The 20,029-nt window shown below is 40.8% G+C and overlaps 1 protein-coding gene across 3 annotated transcripts in view; it reads right to left on the reverse strand.

The window, feature by feature from the left end:
• Positions 1 to 372: 372 nt before the first annotated feature.
• Positions 373 to 20,029, reverse strand: part of LOC106094471 (serine-rich adhesin for platelets) — a 51,979-nt gene continuing 32,322 nt past the window's right edge. For 2 of the 3 annotated variants that reach the window (XM_059360925.1, XM_059360924.1), the window contains 5 exons: positions 15,023 to 16,023; positions 14,752 to 14,947; positions 6,840 to 14,668; positions 6,519 to 6,710; positions 373 to 1,185 (listed from right to left, as the gene is read on the reverse strand). In XM_059360925.1, the coding sequence (XP_059216908.1) occupies positions 797 to 1,185; positions 6,519 to 6,710; positions 6,840 to 14,668; positions 14,752 to 14,947; positions 15,023 to 16,023 (9,607 nt within the window). In that variant the 3' untranslated portion in view covers positions 373 to 796. The remainder of the gene's footprint in view (positions 1,186 to 6,518; positions 6,711 to 6,839; positions 14,669 to 14,751; positions 14,948 to 15,022; positions 16,024 to 20,029) is intronic. The other variant, XM_059360926.1, reaches the window with a different exon arrangement.

The following is a 20,029-nucleotide window of genomic DNA, read 5'->3' on the forward strand; positions in this document are numbered from 1 at the left end:
TATATATATTAGTTATGATAATAAAAGAAATAAAATAAGGTAAGGTAATTTATTACAGTTGTATGTATGTTGAAGAACGTATAACAAACGACTTTAATAGGTTTTACTAAGTTGTTTGTTACTTTATTCTTTTTTTCAGATTGAAGAGAAAATCATATATATATAAATATATATATATATATATATATATATAAATATATATATATAAATATATATATATATATAAATATATATATATATATATATAAATATATATATATATATATAAATATATATATATATCTATATATTTATATATTTATATTTATGTTTTTATATAAAATTAAAATTAATTTACATATAACGTTATTGATAAGGTTTATAGTATATATGTACATTTTGTTTTGTTTTTTATTTTATAAACAAAAACCAAAGTTGTGTGTGTGTGTGTGTGTATTTAAAAAACATAGTGATTACTTGATTCATTCATACAACATCCATCTGGTTTGAAAAGGTTCACTTAGGCATACTACATATGGCCCGGGACAAGATCAAAGTAATCAAAATTCAATGGTTTTCCTCGATGTGGTGCTTTGTTTTTTTAAACAATCCCTGTATATCTTTTGCATGTGTAGTGATGGCTTGCTTGCCAACAACCACACATACTTAAATCTCTTCAAATTAATTACTACTGCTACATACTTTACAATGACAATGAGGCTGCTAATGATGTGCGGCTGAGTTGTTAATGACAACTTCCAACCACAATATTGTAGTCGTCTTAGTTTGACGAGTCTCACCTTCCCTCACCATCTTTTTAAGCTATATCAACGCTCTTTTTCCGTTCCAAATTAGTTGAAAGTGTGTTGTTCTTTTCAGCTGAGCTTTGGGAATGATGGTTATGTTGTTGTTTGATTTGTCCACTCGTACTATTATTGGAGCTTCCACCCGCGCTACCCACTGTGTTATTTGCCATAGTTGTTGCCGTAGCCGATGCCGTCAATACATGTTTGCTATGGTTATGGGGAGAATGTTTATTGACCGTACTACTATGTGGGTAACGTTCGGGACTTGATTCGCGGGAGGAGGACATTGACGTAGAAGTTGAGGAAATTTCTTCCAGGCAATTATCCAATAAATCCATACCACCTATACTGCTGGAAAAGCTTAGATTACGCTTACGCAAAATATCCAAATCATCATCGTCTATGAATATTAAAAATGAAAAAAAGGTTAATAATATAGATTGTAAAAGTTGTATCTTAAAACAAATGGAATTAAAAATATAATTTTTCTACTATGTTTTTTTCTCATATTTTTCGACTTTCCGTATTTTTTAAATATATTATATTTATTATACTTTTTATATTTCTTGCATTTTTTTACTTCCTATATTTCATATATTTCTTATGTTTTTCATGTTATTTGTACTTTCAAAATTTTAATATATTTCATACATAAATTTTTATACCCTCCACCATAAGATGGGGGGTATACTAATTTAGTCATTCTGTTTGTAACTACTCGAAATATTCGTCTGAGACCCCATAAATATATATATTCTTGATCGTCGCGACATTTTATGTCGATTTAGCCATGTCCGTCCGTCTGTCCGTCCGTCCGTCTGTCTGTCGAAAGCACGCTAACTTCCGAACGAGTGAAGCTAGCTAGCTTGAAATTTTGCACAAATACTTCTTATTAGTGTAGGTCGGTTGGTATTGTAAATGTGCCATATCGATCCATGTTTTGATATAGCTGCCATATAAACCGATCATGGGTCTTGACTTCTTGAGCCTCTATAGTGCGCAATTCTTATCCGATTGGAATGAAATTTTGCACGACGTGTTTTGTTATGATATCCAACAACTGTGCCAAGTATGGTTCAAATCGGTCCATAACCTGATATAGCTGCCATATAAACCGATCTGGGGATTTGACTTCTTGAGCTTCTAGAGGGCACAATTCCTATCCGATTTGGCTGAAATTTTGCATGACGTATTTTATTTTTACTTTCAACAACTGTGTCAAATAAGGTTCAAATCGGTTCATAACCTGATATAGCTGCCATATAAACCGATCTGGGATCTTGACTTCTTGACCCCTAGAGGTCGCAATTATTATCCGATATGCCTGAAATTTTGTACGACGGATCCTCTCATGACCATCAACAAACGTGTTTATTATGGTCTGAATCGGTCTATAGCCCGATACAGATCCCATATAAATCGTTCTCTCTTTTTTACTTCGTGAGCCCCAATGGGCGCAATTCTTATACGAATTGGCTGAAATTTTACACAGGTCTCCAACATATATTTTAATTGTGGTCCGAACCGGACCATATCTTGATATCGTTTTAATAGCAGAGCAACTCTTTTCTTATATCCTTTTTTGTCTAAGAAGAGATGCCGGGAAAAGAACTCGACAAATGCGATCCATGGTGGAGGGTATATAAGATTCGGCCCGGCCGAACTTAGCACGCTTTTACTTGTTTTAACATTTTACGATAAAGGTCGACATCCGACCCAAATATGAATTAGATCAGACTATATAGATAAAGCTGTCATATAGACCGATCTTCTAATTAAGGGTCTTAATCCCATTAAAAGCGGATTTATTGCCTGATATCGCTAAAACTGTTACTTGTATATGAGTTCTCGTGGCCTGAATAAAATATAATCGAGACCAGCCCCTATTTAGATATAACTATCGATATAGCAGTGGAGTTATAATAAAATAGGATGATTATTATATACTTGGTGGTTGTTGTTGTAGCAGTTTGTTGTGTTCTATCTTTCGTCTGCTTGATTCTGTTGAGAGTCCAGATCCAGGAACTCTGCGACTATGATGGGGTGCGTCCAGAGAGATCTAGGTCTGAGTCGAGTGGGTCTGGATGTGCAGTTAAACAGGTGACGTATGGTCCCTGGTCCCAATCGGGACATACATCTCTCAATTCCTTGGCAGCCGGATGGACCCGCACCGGATGGACCCGATGAAATCCTTCATCGGCAAGGGCTGCCGACTCAGTGTACGTGTTCGTCTTTTTTCGTCATGGGAGAGGCACATCCCGAAGTGCCTTCTCCGCACGCTTCTGGTCCGTGCCGGAATTGAAAAGAACCCCGGACCCTTGTTCTGTTCCTCACTTTCTAGATCATGTAGACCTTCCTTAAAGCTTTTGGGCGGTGGATATCTATCCACAAACTGATGATTTGTATGGTCTCTGCGATAACAGCCCAAAAGGTAACAGATGGAGGTGGTCCACATGATAACTGAGGATACAGCCCGTCGCAGCATTGTGACAGATCTGAATATTATTCCACTGCGTGTCACAGAGCTGACGAGACCACAATGGCGCTGCATAACTTACCACAGACCGGCCAATTGCTTTGTACTTGTGGTCAACAAGGTTTCTTTTTTCTGCACCCCAAGTGCTGACAGCAAGTGACTTGAGGACCTTGTTTCTACTTTTGACTTTATCGCAAATTGCTGTGGCATGTAGGGAGAATGTGTAAGAGCCGTCAAATGTGACGCCAAGAATTTTGGGACACTCGACCATCACAGTCAACTCAGTATTCACCTCACGCGTATTTGTAGTGAACAATGTGGCAGATATCTTCAGATTTCTTGCAGCGAAATATGAGGCAAGTTCGTTGAGATATACGTCAACAATGGGTGGGGGTCTGATGCCATGATCGTATAATGGTCCGCATATGATACGATCTCTATGCCGCCTGGAGGGGATGGAATGGGGGGATAGGTAGAGCTAAAACAGTGCCGGAGATATTACCCCACCTTGGGGAACTCACTGTTTCACTCTACGGTGCTTCGACTTCTTATCCCTACATTCCACTAATGACTGGAGATCACACAGATAAATCGCGACCCAGCGTTTCAGGCCTGGCTGGAGGGACGTGTTGGCGATGTCCTCAAATAGTTTGGCATAGCTAACCGTGTCGAATGCCTTCGATAGGTCCAGTGCCACGCGGACACATTGCCTGGGCTGATTGAAGCCACTACAAATGTGTGCGGTGATGGCATGCAAAGCAGTTGTTGTGCTGTGCAGTCTTCGAAATCCATGTTGATGGAATGGAAATGGAATGGAAATTCTCCTACGAGGCTCGGGTGAAGTAATGGCTCAAGCGTCTTTGCTACTGGTGAGAGAAGGGAGATCAATCTGTACGACTCCTTCAAACTCGGGTCCTTTCCAGGCTTCAGTAGCGGAATCACTCTGCCCAGTTTCCACACATCGGGAACTATAAGTGTTTTCAAAGACAGGTTGAGGACAGTACTAAGGTACTCAACTCCAGATAAATCCAGATTTTTCAACATTTATGTAGAGATTCAGTCGGGGCCCAATGCCTTGGATGATTTGGCGCCACGGATGACATTTGTAACTTCCCCCACGGTAAATTGTGATGATATTTTCATAGTCAGCAAACATGACCGGTTTAAGGGGTGTTTTGGGGGATGAGGCGGCCGTTCAGTGACTTGGCCCTGAAAATATATATCAAATTCGTGTTCTACTCTAAAATACCTATTATTATACCCCCATATTGGAATGGCCAGCAAATACGTCCCATGGGGAAGCCCATCCCAAATTTGGGTACCAAATTTTTATTTTTAGGTTACTATACGAGTGCACACAAAATTTCGCTTAAATCTCTCTACCCATCACCGAGATCTGGTGTTTTTGAAAATTAGAGTAAGGGGGAGGGTCCGCCCCCCTTCAGATATCAAACAAGTAAGAGCATGCTAAGTTCGGCCGGGCCGAATCTTATATACCCTCCACCATGGATCGCATTTGTCGAGTTCTTTGCGCAGTATCTCTTTTTAGGCAAACAAATAATAATAATGAAAAAAGACTGTTATGCTATTGTATGCTGAACATTGTAGAAGTCATTGTGTAATATTTCAGTCCATTCGGATAAGAATTGCGAATTGTAGGGGCTCAAGAAGAAAAACCGGAAGATCGGTTTATGTGGAAGCTGTATCAAGCTATAGATCGATTCAGACCATATTGCATAACACGTATGTTGAAGGCCATGGGAGAAGCCGTTGTACAAAATTTGTGTTAAATCGGATGAGAATTGCTCCCTCTAGAGGCTCAAGAAGTCAAGATCCCAGATCGGTTTATATGGCAGCTATATCAGGTTTTGTACCAATTTGCGCTTAAACTCATCACAGTTTTTGGAAGTTATATCAAAACACCTCATGCAAAATTTTAGCTTAATCGGATGTGAATTGCGCCCTCTAGCGGCTCAAGAAGTCAAGGTCCATGATCGCTTTATATGGCATCTGTAACAGGTTATGAACCGATTTGGACCATACTTCGCACAAATATTGGAAGTGATGCAAAAACACCACGTGCAAAATTACAGCCAAATCGGATAAGAATTGCGGTTCGGTTTATATGGCAGCTTTATCAAAACATGGACCGATTTGGCCCATTTACAATCCCAACCGACCTAATAAGAAGTATTTGTGCAAAATTTCTAGCGGCTAGCCTTACTCCTTTGAAAGTTAGCGTGCTTTCGACAGACAGACGAACGGACGGACGGACATTGCTAGTCCAACTTAAAATATCACGATGATCAAGAATATATATACTATATGGGGTCTTAGACGCATATTTCGAGGTGTTACAAACAGAATGACGAAATTAGTAAACCCCCATCCTTTGGTGGAGGGTATAAAAATATCGTACCTTATTTTCACCACGGGATTATTATGTAACATCAGTGAAAATTTCGCGGTTGAGCTGTTTTTGAGTAAAGACATAAACAAATAAACAAACCGACAAACAAACACAAATTAATGTTTATATATTATAAGATTTTTATAATTTTTTTTTTTATTTTTATAATTTTTATATTTATACAATCGTGTTCGTTGGTCGTATGTTGGTCACTTTTTTACTTTTTATTGTTTTTTTTTAATTCTACTCATTTTTTCTCTGTTTTTATGTAAAAAGGCAAAACCCTGAGGACGAACATCGGCGATGTTTCGAAATATTGGAAAATCAAGAGATATAATAAAGAAATTAAAAATAAAAACATCAGTTTCTTAATTTTTACACATATGAGCTCAAGCCGAACTAACTTCCATAAATAATCAACAAAAGGTCAACAATCCCCCAACAACATTATTTTTTTTTTGTATATAATCGTATATGTCCTGCTGTTAAACTTTTCCCCTAAAATGAACTGTTCATTATAACTTTAATAAAGTATGAAAATTTCCCAAATTTGCAACTTTAGATTGCATAGATAAAACCAAAATAACAAATTAATTTGAGGGGAAAAAGTGAAAGTGAATCTCAGAATACAGCTATTATTATTAAAAAAATATTTTATTATTTTTTATATATTATTTTTTTTTATTTTTTATCTTTATTTATTTTTTTTTATTTTGTTATTTTTTTTTATTCTTTTTATTTTGAAATTATCGTTACTTAGTATTAAAATTTCAAACCAAGCTTAAATGACAATTGTTTCAGAGCAATAAAATGGGAGATGAATAGGCAAAAATCGATATCTACATACCTTTCCTCAAAACTGAGAATTCACTAAGGCTGCCACCGCCAACGCTTTCACTGAATGATGAAAACCTTGAACGGCTGCCAGCACAGCCGCCAACCCCTAAATTCAAGCTTTGTTTTTCTTTTAAAGATTTCAAACGAGCACAAAGACTTTCTTGTTGTTTCTCGAGGAGTGTTGGCGCCGCATTGAATTGTCCTTTAAAATAAAAATTAAAACAAAAAGAAAACAAACACATCATGTATAAATATCAAAACATACAAAACAATAGTAAGTTTATTAATAAATGTGGTATGAGGTTATCAAGGTTATTGGACACACACATACCTTTTGTAGAATCCTCTTGAACGCGCGAAGACGATTTCAAAAGAGAATCATTCAACAAACTGCTGTTGCTGGTAGAACTACTGTTGCTGCTATTCAGTGAATCGTAAACATTCAGTGATGACGAAGAGGCAATTATTTCCTTTTGTATCTGCGAATCCACCGATTGCGTCAAACGTTCGGGGGAGTTTAGAGTACATTTGTTGATGATGACTGCCCCTAAGCCACTGCCGCAATCTGCGGCTATAACGGCTCCTACTGCATCCGGGGGTGTGGGTGGTGTGGAAGGGGTTGACACTAAGCTATTGCATGCAGATTCACTCGATGATGTCTGTTGCATTCGTTTGCGATATTCGTTTATGGAGAGTTTACGCTTAGGTTGCGGTGGTGGCTCGGGTGCAGTAAGTTGGGGATTCAAACGAGGATCATGACTGGCGGTTTTTGTGAGCATTTTCATTGAGGCCATATTGGGTGAGGATGAGGTTGCATTTAGTACCAATGACAGTGTTGAGGCCCCGGTCGCAGTTGATGACGAGACAGCGGAGGGCGCGGGTGGTGCTGGCATTTCATTGGTGGCATCTTTGCTCAATGTGGACATATCCTTAGTAGGAATATTATTTAAACCAAACAGTGCAGTATGTGTTACATAGCCACCCAAAGTACTATAACTCTTCAATTTGGTGTCCACGTATTCGGAAAGTACGCCTGTGGAGGCAATAGACGGTGTAGAAACTGCTGCCATTGATGAGCTTGTCAAAGACGATGACGACGACAATGATGATGTAGATGATGGTGCAGCAGCAATTGAGGTGGTAGAATTATCCAGAAGCTTGCCATAAATGGTGTTAAAGAATGGCAAATGGCTGCTGGTGCTAACAGTCGATGATGACAATGGTGACGATATGCCGCCACTGGTTAGACCAACAGTCGGTGGTGGTGTGGCCGGCAATGATGGTTGGGTAGTTGAAGCTACAACGGCGCAACCGGGATTGCTTACATGGACTGGAATGTGTTGTACTGCTGGTGGCTGAGGCTCTACGTGTACTTGTGGCTGTAACAGTTGCTGTGGCATCGGTGAACCATTTGTTATACCAATTTGAGAGGAGTTTATAGCGCTAGAGCTTGGTGGTAATACCACATTATTGAAGTGGGGCAATGTGGGGTGTTCTCTTAGAATATTAACGGCGGGTGTAGCAATTGACGTTTTGTTTACTTCTTCGATATGACTATCAACAGCGGTTGAGGCACTTGAAACAACTTCTGCTGCACTTGGAGGATTCGAAATCAAACAATTGGCTTGAGAGGATTTAGCAGCAGGTCCCGTCGTAGTAGCGTTTTGAGTAGCTTTCTTTTCTTTCTCCTGAGATTTTTCCACCTGTGCCAAAGAAGAACTAGACTTTTGATAGGACTGCTTAGTGGTGCCACTATTCTTTTGTTCATCTTTGTGAATGCAAGTGGTGGTGGAGGTGGACGAAGAATCCTTGCGAGATTTCTTGCCAGAGCCATGTCCTTGACCATCTTCCTGCCTTCTGTGCTTACCATTGCCACTTGACATACTATTGACCAAATGCAAATCCTTGGTAAGTTCCAATTCGAAATTCAACTGACGTTTTTTCGACCCAGCAAAAGGAGTTTGTGAAGGTCCAGCCACTGCATTTCCGCTCATGGTCATTGGAGTGCTATTGCTGCTCGATGTAGTTCTTTGCCTTTGGTGTTTCTCTTTTGCGTCGGCGACAGATGAATGCGAATTTGAGAGAGCGAAAAGGGAGGCGGAACAAGATGATGTTGAATTACTAGAGGATGTGGACGAACCTGATGAGGATTTCTTCAATGATTTCACCTTCTTTGAAGATATTGAAGAGTTTGTTTGGGAACTACTTGCTAAATTCTTATGTGTCGTTAAAGCAACCTGTGAGTTTGAATTCTTATGACTATTGCTGGAAGAGCTTGAACTTGTAGTCCTCTCTCTTTTATGTAACTTTTGCTTCTTAGATGATCCCGAGGATGATGAAGAATTTTTGTGGTGTTTTGTGGACAACTTATCAGATTTTTCTGCTCTTCCTTTGCTGCCGTCGTGATGATGATGGTGATTCGAAGAAGATAACGAATTATTTTTGTGATTGCTTCGATGTGCAGCTTCGCTGTTGCCTGCCAAAGAATTGGAGGAAGAAGATGATGTGGAGTTGGATGATTTTGATTTCTTATTGCGCGACTGCAGAATAAGGATATTCTCTTTATGAAAACTGTGTAAACGGGCTTGGATGTCATCGTCACTCAACGCTGTCTTACCACGCTGCAAAGCAGAGGAGCTAGACACACATGGGCTCGTTTGCTGCGCAATACTGGGAAGCATGGGGGGAGTCGACGAATTTGGACCAGTGAAAGTGTTATTGGCGACCACTTTTGCAGCGACTGTAGCGGAGGAAGATATTGCTTCATGCTCTCCTGTACACTTCTCAGCTTTTATGGATTCCTTTGTGAACGCCTCCAACTTTGATGCGACTTTAGTGGGTTTTTCGTCTTTGGTTTGTTCCTCCTGCTTGGTCATTTCCCTTTTAACAGGCAATGGCGTTTCATTCGCTGCCACCGAACTCTCCTCCTCCAATTTTAGTTTTTTAGCCTTTGGCTCACCACCACTCTCATCAGGAAGAACTTCTTCAGCTTTGACATTCTGGGACTCAACTTTGATGTTTTCAGTTGACGTTACCGCAACTGGACTTTTTTGAGATCTTTCATCTTCGATGGCATTGGATACATTCTCGGAAGCTTCTATTTTATATTCCTGCTTAACTTTCGTATTTTGCTCCTCTACTTTAGCGACTGTGTGTTGGGTAGTTTCTTGCTTGAGTTCTTGTTTCAGAACTTGTGGCACATCGTCGGCTGCCATGCTTTCCTCTCGCTCGACGTCGATTTTGACATCATCATTACCGCTGGTGTCTTCTGGTTCAATTTTAACCAAATTGTCTTCCGCTTTAAACATCTCTCTTCCTGGACTGGGAGATCTCAATATGTCGACATCGTCTTCTTGATCATGGAACTCTGCAGGAGTGTGCATTACAATTGACGGCATTGAAGCATGGCAGGACTCATCGGACTCCTGCTTAAGGTTTCCCATGGAGTCCTCATGCTTTGTCACCACCTCTGTCTTTATGGGTTCTTCGAAAGGTGGTGAAGTGACATCGACATCTTGTTCTTGTTCCAGTACTACTTCTTTCGAATCACATTGTTTATCCAACAAGATATCATTATGTTCACATTTTTCAACGTCTACATCAACCTCACCTTCAGCATCGCCATCAACCAACGCTGAGGATTGTTGGTGCGGTGCATCTGCAGCAGGTTGTTGATAAATTTCGGGTTTTTCCTCATACTCAATCGGAACCATTGTGCTCAACCGCTCATTGTTAACTCTCGGCGAGTTTTCTGCAGGAAGTGGAGATAGAGATGTATTAGGAACAGATTCTGCTGCATTGGAACCCGTATTTTCTTCATCATCTTTGTCGGTTAGCAATAGACGCCGTTTCTTTAATGGCGTGGTAAAACCATTGGGCACAACGTTTGGTGAGGAAATCGGAGCGGCTACTGTCTGTACTTGGGGAGTGCTCACATATGTATTCGGACATGTCGAAGGCGCTACTATGGGTGTGGTTGGTGATGGAGACAACGAGTAATTGTTTTGCAATTCCTCATGTGATTCTTCACTTATGGCCTGTCTTAGCCAGCGCTTTTTCACTGAGGAATTGTTGCTGCAGGTACTGACCTGCAATGGAAGATGGAAATTTTTATTGTCAGGAGTGACGGGCTTCGGGCTGCGAACGGCTGATGGATCATGTTTCAGTGACAAATCGACAGCAGGCGTGCATTGCATTGCATAGATTTGTTGTTGCTGGTGTTCGTATTCGTAGGAATGTTTGGTAGGCGGTGGTGTTGGGGGTCCTCCCTCGGTTTGTTGTATGAATTCTTCAACTCTTTGGGCAACAATGCTTAGATTTTGTGGCAACTCCGTTTCTTCCGTAGGAGCAGCATGTTTGAAATCATTCAATGCAGCCTGTACCAAAGAATCCAAGCCTCCAGTTACACATCCCAATTGTGGACTTGGTGCCATTTGTTCCCCGGGTGCTACTGTGTTGTTGACGGCATTTTCCTCTGCTCTATGCAACCAATTATTCATTAGAAGCTTCTTTGTCTTTGCCTGTGGGGGATATTTGAATTCTGCTGCATTGTTAACATCGGGAGAGCAGCTTGCTTCCAAATTCGATTCCAGTGGTCCGACAGCAGCTTCGATCAGCAAGCAAGCACTGCTCACATGAGATGGTGGGGTTGGTGGTGGCGAAGCAGCTGTTTCATGTGGTATCATGTAGTGGCTGGGCCTTTGCGGAGATTGGGGTTCTGTTGTCATGGCCGAGCTGGTCGCTTGTGGTGAGGCTGTTCCTGCCACAATTGGATTTGCAAATGCCATCAAAAGTCCTGCCGCTTGATCGACATTGTTTGGTATATTCTCACATGTTGCTTGCGTCGTAGGGGCGGCTGTTGGCGTTGTTGCCGCGGATGAGGATTCCTTTTGTGAGGCCACTGTTTGTATGGGAGGCGAATGCAAAGCAACACAACCATCTGATTCCGAAGTAACTGTATCGTTTTCATGAGGACCTCCCCCGCAACCACCATCAATCGATTCCTGGCTATTCATGCGACTTTGTCTGCGCTTTCTTTGGTTGTTATGCACTGCTCCTCTATTGCCCGCTTTTCGCTTCTTTTTGGCTCTGTTCGGGCCGCCCGACTGAGAATTGGAACGTTTAGTGCCAGAACTATCGCCAGAATCGAACGTTTTGTTGGGCGATGTAGGTGTTGTGTTGTGGCTACCCGAATTCTGCCGTTTTGCTTGTTTCTGTTCTTGCTTGCGTTGCTGGTTACGTTCCATTTTCTCGATGGCTCGCAAAATTGCTTCCATTTTGCGATCTTCTCTTGAGAGTTTCGGTTTCTCCTTGGGAGTTGACGATGAGTTGGGCGCCGATGAAACCAGATTTTCATCGTTATTCTGCTGATCCATATCCTCCGAAAAGCTGGTGGTGCGAGCTTGTTTGGCAGGAGTTTTACGACCTTGATGGGATGGCATATTTTGATTGCATTGATTGTTCTTATGTGGTGATTTATGATGCTGCTGCTGCTGCTGCTGCGGAGAAGTAGAGCTAACTGAGCCACAAACTGACGATGCAGTTGCAGAAGTTATAGTCGACGAAGCAGCCATGGAAGGCAGTAGCTCGTTGGCATGTAGGCTTAGCCCCTCCGGCATAGGTAATATTTGTGGCCCCATTTCTTCTAATTTGCCGACATTAGCAACTGGCGCAATACTATTAACCTGTATTTGATGTGGTAGGGTTTCAATGGCAGTACCTGCATTATTAGACTGGACGCAATTTAGGGATTGCAAAGCAGTTGCTGCTATTGTGGCCTCTGGAGGTGTAATATCTCCGGAACTTGTGTGCACTACAATTGTAGTCTGCTGCTGTTGAGGGGAGGCTAATTGCAGTTGATGCTGAGACGACACTAGAATTTGCGGTTGCGGTGATATCATACGCAAGATAGTCTGCTGTTCGGGAAGGTCATTGGCAAGTTCTTGATTGGCTGGCGCTGACTGGGATAAAACAGTTAAGGGCTGCTCAAGCGGTTGTAATTGTAGTTGTTGTGTTTTTGGCGATTTAAGTAATACTTGTTGTTGTTGATGGGGCATTTGCGCCATCCCACCACCGTCATTAACTTGGAGCTCATGGTGTGTTTGTTTTTGCGGCTGCATATCTGTGGTAAGAATAAGAGGTGTCGGCAGGGATTGCATTAATTGTTGTTGCTGTTGTTGAGGCAAGATCGTGGTCGCCGTCTTCAGATGTTGCTGTGTTTGCGCTTGCAACTGTTGCTGCTGCTGCTGTTGTTGTTGTTGATGATGTTGGTGCTGCAGATGAGTCGGATGCTGTATGGGTGAATGCATATGGGGCGTTGGCGATGGTATAGATACCGATGGCGAAGATGATGATGTACATATACCCGAATCATGCATTACACTGGTCAGTGTGGACGATGACGTCGATGAGGCATTACTTAGATTGCTATTGCAAGATGCTGTCAACGGCAGCATTGGAATTGTGATGGCATTGTTACAATTTCCCACAACACTCTTGTTGCCAACGCCACCAACTGCCTTGGCAGTCGTTAATGCCGCTGTGGGACTGTTAAGACCTAAAGGCACCAATGTAGCGGACATCAGGTTGATGGGTGCTGCCGATGTAGCACCACCCATATTGCTATCACCACTTGAAGATGTCGACCTATTACGATTGAGATTTTGCTGATTGGCTTTTCGTTGTTTTGCGGTTAGAGTACCTCCACCACCACCATTCTGGGCTTGTGATTTTCTTCCCACATTCGATTTTGCCGCCAGCGGCAATTGAGGCAAGGGTGGTCCAAATATACAATCTTTACTGAGGCCACACGCACACGGAGTGCTGGTCGGTTGTATAACCATTGTACTGGATTTTTTATTTTCTATTGCCAAAAGATCATGAGGTTCGTGGCGAATAGTGATTTCCGTACTGGCTCTAATATCTGTCAGAGCCACAATGAATAAATGGATGGTACCCTTTTCGAATAAATGTTGTATTTCAGCATTTGGACGGCATGATCTACGCACAAATCTAGCCTCGTTGCCGTACGTTCGGGTGTCCACACATATCTCGGGTCCCTTCATGTAGGCGGGCGGGGGCGGGCTCAGTTGGGCGGGCAATGTTGTTGTGGTTGTCGTGTAGGTACCATCCGCATTAACGGTAGTTGTGGTCGTTGTGGTATTTTGTGTCCCCATTGCAGCAGATATGTCTGAGGCAGAAGCTCCTTGCAACTGGTAAAAGAAGATAAAAGGGCCGGGTGTCTTGTGGGCCTTGTAGCTGGCCATCTGATAATTGTTTGGTGGCGGACAGTTCATATTGATGGATGTATTTTGGGTCTTGTATTGCGTTGTCAACATGTATTTGCCTCTCAACTCGCATATGGGCGAATTAGGTGTTACATCCAATTTGCTAATAAGGATTTTTCCACCAGCATGCGGTACGGTGGCGTAGCAATTTTCCAACTTCCCCATGCTGAAATCTTTCAACACTGGGTTTTCAGTGTTCAGTATACTTTGCAATAGAGAAGGTTGTTTAGTGATACCATGCAATCGAGCTCTCAACTCCGGCGAGTAATGATTGGTAACAGCCAATTCGTAATTCTCAATCCACTGCCTTAGATTGGCGGCATGCTTTTCAGCTGCCGTCATACCCACCGTGCTACCAATGCCATCATGGCCAGCCTTCTTGCGTTTTGTATTCTTTTTGGTCTCTTTGCGCGCCACCTTACCTCCAGCCATACCAGAGCCAGCTCCCGATAGCTTATCGGCTTTTTTTGATTTCTTTCCCGCTGCAGTTTCCTTGCCCTTTTTCAACGACTTTGCACCCTTCTTCAAATTTGTGCCATTCGCTGCCAACAGCATGGCGTTAGCCTCTGAACCACCAACCAAATTAAAACTGCTTGGCACACGTTGTTGCATTGCCAGAGTCTCACTTGATAGATTAACTGAGCCGCAGTTACCACCGCCACTACCAATTGCAGAACCAGCTGCACCTGTGAGGCCGGCGGCGGTGGCCTGTTGCGTTTGTACCAGTATCATTTGCGTTTGTTCTTTGCGTTTTTGCACTTGCAGCGCCCGAGCACGGGCCTTATCCACAGGTCGGGGTTGGCATAGTTCACACAAGTATTCATCGGGTATATTCTGGCGGTCGATGCCCATACAGTCCACATGTTGCCAGGCGCTGCAAAGACATTTAAAAATTCCAATAAACAATTTTATAAAGATTTACGGTTGGTAGTTTGCAGAGGTAGTTAGTTTACTTACCAACACTTATCACAACAGATCATGTAACCATCATCATGGGTTAGATCACATATGCAGCGGGTTACAGAATCATCTTCGGCCTCAGCTTCGGGTGCAGTTTCCGTTTCTTCGCCCGGATCAATATCACCCAAAGCAGGTCTGGAACTATTATTGCTGATGGCTGAGTATGCATCATCATCCTGCTGAAGGCGGGATACTGAGTAGAAAATAATGCAAACAATAAATCTTTGTGTATGATGATTCCAACTAAGCCTTAGATCTGTATACTTACATTGAGAGCTGTACATAGGATAATTTGACGATGTTGAAGCATTGGCACTGTTGGCCACATTGCCAGAGGCATTCGTTGCAGCGCCTATGCCACCCAACGACCACTGCTGTTGGTGATTTTGGTAGGAAGACACCCCACTGGACACCATAGAGGCGCTGCTGATCGATGGTTGCACAGCAAAAGTTGTTGGCAACTGCAAGGGCATAGGATTGGCATAGGTATGATCTAATAACACTGCATGTAGTATTTGCAAACGAATGTCATGCGTTTCCACCGGTACCGGCCGGACTTCTTCGCCAATTATATCGTCGTTATCTTTAGAGGAATTATTAGCACCGCCGCTGCCGCCGACTATAGCTGCAGACGCCTTTGTTGTTTGCAAATATATCGCACCACCACTACCCTGAACTTGAGCTTGATGGTGATGGTCTAGCATTGTGGACTGGGATGGTTGTGCCGTTATCGAAGGAGACCTGGATGGCAATATTGCCGCCCCGCCGCTGTTCATATGAACTGATGCGGCCGCCGTCGACGCTGCTGAAGCCACCATCGATGACGATGTGGAGGAGAGAGACGACAAGGATGATGAAGCAGCAATACTTACGCCTACTGCTCCTCCTCCTCCTCCTCCTGTATGAGCATTGGCTGCACTATGAGCTGGCGCTAAATTACTATGGCTACTACGCAGGGAATTGTGATTACTATTGTGGTTTTTATTGTTGTTGGAAGACGATGAGGTGGTTATTGATGTGGTCATGGTTGTACAAATTGATGGTTTGGTGTTGTTGCAAAAGTTGGTATTGTTGTTATTATTGACAATAGCACAGGCGGCAGAGGTGGTAATAAAGGTATTGGTAGTGGTTATGGTTGCACAAGAGGGGGGTAAAGGGATAATAAAATCGATTAGTGATGTTGTCGCTGTGGTAGAGGAATTTGTTGCAAAGATAGCGGCCGTTGTTGGTGCCACAAAATTCGCAGTCTTTTGGTGATAATCTCTAATACTGTTTTTTAAACATACATATATTTGTTTGTGTTTTGTTTCAAATTATTGGCCAATGAGAAATGTGAAAAAAAACAGCATAAAACCACATTGTTTACAGGCACAGAAAATTGAAAATTAGTTAATGCAAGTAAAAGGGGTACGTACAAACATTTAAAGAAGCATGAATAAATTTATGAAAGGATTGGTAAATTCAAGGATAAATAAAAAAAAAGAAAAATGGTAAAAATTACACTTGTATTTAATTAAGAATGTTTATTTGATTTTAAATATTTAGCAAATGCATTTTCTTAAAACAAAATCCATAAATGACACTGAAACAGAAGACTTATTGACCAAAAAAAAAATTGTATATAAATAAATATAAACACAAATACATATAAAAAATTCCATACAAATAAAAATATATGAATAAATAATGACCAGACGACTAAAATTTTTTTCTTTCACTCAGAACTGTTTTCCCTTTATAAATTCAGCTGTTTTCAATGAATTGGTGAATGAATCGAGAAATAATCGATAATGGTCTAGGCCGTTATTGTTTAATTGAAAGAGATAGAATTTTGAATCACATTTTATATTTTTTTTTTCAGATTCACTTATAAAAATTTAACCGATAAATTCCTTTCATTAAAAATTTCAATTACGATCGTAATTAAAAACTAGTAAAAGCGTGCTAAGTTCGGCTGGGCCGAATCTTATATACCCTCCACCATGGATCGCATTTGTCGAGTTCTTTTCCCGGCATCTCTTCTTAGGCAAAACAGAATATAAGAAAAGATTTGATCTGCTATTAGAGCGATATCAAGATATGGTCTGGTTTGGACCACAATTAAATTATATGTTGGAGACCTGTGTAAAATGTCAGCCAGTTCGAATAAGAATTGCGCCCATTGGGGGCTCAAGAAGTAAAATAGAGAGAACGATTTATATGGGTGCTGTATCGGGCTATAGACCGATTCAGACCATAATAAACACGTTAGTTGTCTTGAGAGGATCCTTCGTACAAAATTTCAGGCAAATCGGATAATAATTGCGCCCTCTAGAGGCTCAAGAAGTCAAGTCACCAGATCGGTTTATATGGCAGCTATATCAGGTTATGAACTGATTTGAACCATACTTGGCACAGTTGTTGGATATCATAACAAAACACGTCGTGCCAAAATTCATTCAAATCGGATAAGAATTGCGCCCTCTAGAGACTCTAGAAGTCAAGACCCAAGATCGGTTTATATGGCAGCTATATCAGGTTATGGACCGATTTGAACCATACTTGACACAGTTGTTGGATATCATAACGAAAAACTTCGTGCAAAAATTCATTCAAATTGGATAAGAATTGTGCCCTCTAGAGGCTCAAGAAGTCAAGACCCAAGATCGGTTTATATGGCAGCTATATCAGGTTATGGACCGATTTGAATCATACTTGGCACAGTTGTTGGATATAATAACAAAACACGTCGTGCAAAATTTCATTTCAATCGGATAAGAATTGCGCACTCTAGAGGCTCAAGAAGTCAAGACCCAAGATCGGTTTATATGGCAGCTATATCAAAACATGGACCGATATGGCCTATTTACAATACCAACCGACCTACACTAATAAGAAGTATTTGTGCAAAATTTCAAGCGGCTAGCTTTACTCCTTCGGAAGTTAGCGTGCTTTCGACAGGCAGACGGACGGACATGGCTAGATCGACATAAAATGTCACAACGATCAAGAATGTATATACTTTATGGGGTCTCAGACGAATATTTCGAGTAGTTACAAACAGAATGACGAAATTAGTATACCCCCCATCATATGGTGGAGGGTATAAAAAACGTTTATCCGGATAACGTCGGCCGATAAAGGTAATAAAACAGTGGTATTGTACAAAGAAGATTACAACAACAAAATGGAAAAACTGTTAGAGGACAAAAACACATACAAGACTGTAAGGGAGGATCCTACAATGAAATTAGAAAGGACGAACAATAACATTGTACAAGAACTGTATAAGAATAATAACGTAACAAAATGGGAAAGATCGAAGTTAGTTTGCAATTCAGCCTTGGCTCCACAACTTTACGGTTTGGCAAAAAATACATAAGGACAAAGTACCTCTTAGATCTATTTCTTCTTCAACGAAAGTGCCGTGCTACAATTTATCGAAATTCATCGGTAATTATACAACGGCAGAAATTCGATGGAGGTAAAAGAAAGAATAAGGGACGTGATATTAGAAAATGACGATAGACTTGTATCATTTGACGTGGTATCATTTGGCTATAAAAAACATCATGAGTAAGTGGGAACATCTCAAGGAACACACTAAGATGACGAAACAGATGTTCTAAAAATCTTCCAATTTTGTCTCATAGAAAACAACTATTTTAAATACGAGGAGAAGATTTACCATCAGACATGTGGTATGCCAATGGGCAGCCCCCTCTCACCGACTATAGCTAACATTGTGTTAGACACACTTTTGGACATAAAAATCTAAAAACTTGATTTTTAAATACGTGGACGACCTCTTGGGAATAATCAAGAAACAAGACGAGCAGGAAATACTAAGGCTACTTAACACATATCACACGAAAATTCAATCAATCAAATTAAAATTATTGAATCAATTAATTTTTTAATTGGAAATTGCCTGAATTTCAATCACGATCGTAAAAAAAAAGATAGAATCAATTAATTTTTTAACTAAAAATTGCCTAAATTTCAATCACGACCGTAAATGAAAAAAAAACGGATTCAATTAAAAAATTAATGATTTAATTGAAACCAATTTTATTTTTAATTAAACTTTTAATTAAAAAAATGTTCGTGACATTTTTTTTGTGTAGAATTTTGATAAAATCCGTACATAAGTTTGAGAGGATCGGTTGTTAAATCCTCTTACAAAGGCTCTAGAAGTGAATATGGGGCGACATAGGGCTTGGGGGCTATATCTAAGTGTGAACCGATTTCTATGAAATTCACCAGTGATCAGAAGAGACATAAGAGACGACGATAATGACAAATGACGATTTTAATGCAGTATTATATGGGAGCTGTATCCGAATCTGAAACAATTTCTTCCAACTTCAATAGGCTTCGTCGCAAGGCCACAAAAGATGCCTTTGTACACATATTAACATGGACAGAATGATAGACAGACGGATATAGCTAAATCGAATCAGAAACTGATTCTGAGTCGATCGGTATGCTTGATCTAACTCTCTTTCTTGTACGACAGTAGTGGTGTAGGGCATAAAACTATTAAAAAAAAAACACCCGTTTTTAGAATAAGCTGAGTTTCCGAACAGTTTGAAAGTCCATACTCAGAAACGTAGGACGAACAATTTTTAAGTGTTTTAAAACTAAAAACTAAAATCTATACCAAATGACCCCTTTGCCACGGCCAACGGCCTTCATCAATAGGAAGTATCTATGAAAAATTTCATGCGGATGGCCTCATTCCTTCGAAAAATATCTAAGAATCTTATCTAATGAAATTTGGACTGGCGTAAAGTGGGCGAATAACCCTCGTTAAACAAATTTTTTTCCCGTTAAATAGGGTCACAAAAACTTTCTCAAAGTCCTTAGGAGTGAGATTTCTGGAAACCATTTTTGAGAATTGTTGCATTTGGTGGTTTCTATATTAAAACAAGTAAAGAGGCGTTAAGTTCGGCCGGGCCGAACTTTGGATACCCACCAACTCGGGTATATATGTAAATCACCTTTCGTCATAATCCGGTAAAAATGCATAATTTACGCCCCCATAGCAGCTATATCCAAATATGGTTCGATTTGGACCAAATTCGGCACGGACATTGAGTGGTCTAATAAGTACAAGTCATTGTTCAATTTTGTAGAACAAAATATTGGTCTGTTTGGTAGCTATATCCAAATATAGACCGATCTGAACCATATACGACACAGATGTCGACAAGCCTTACATATGTCACTGTGTCAAGATCGGTCTATATGGCAGCTATATCCAAATCTGGACCGATCTGGGCCAAATTGAAGA

Source organism: Stomoxys calcitrans, chromosome 1, assembly GCF_963082655.1.
Source record: "Stomoxys calcitrans chromosome 1, idStoCalc2.1, whole genome shotgun sequence".
NCBI lineage: Eukaryota > Metazoa > Arthropoda > Insecta > Diptera > Muscidae > Stomoxys > Stomoxys calcitrans.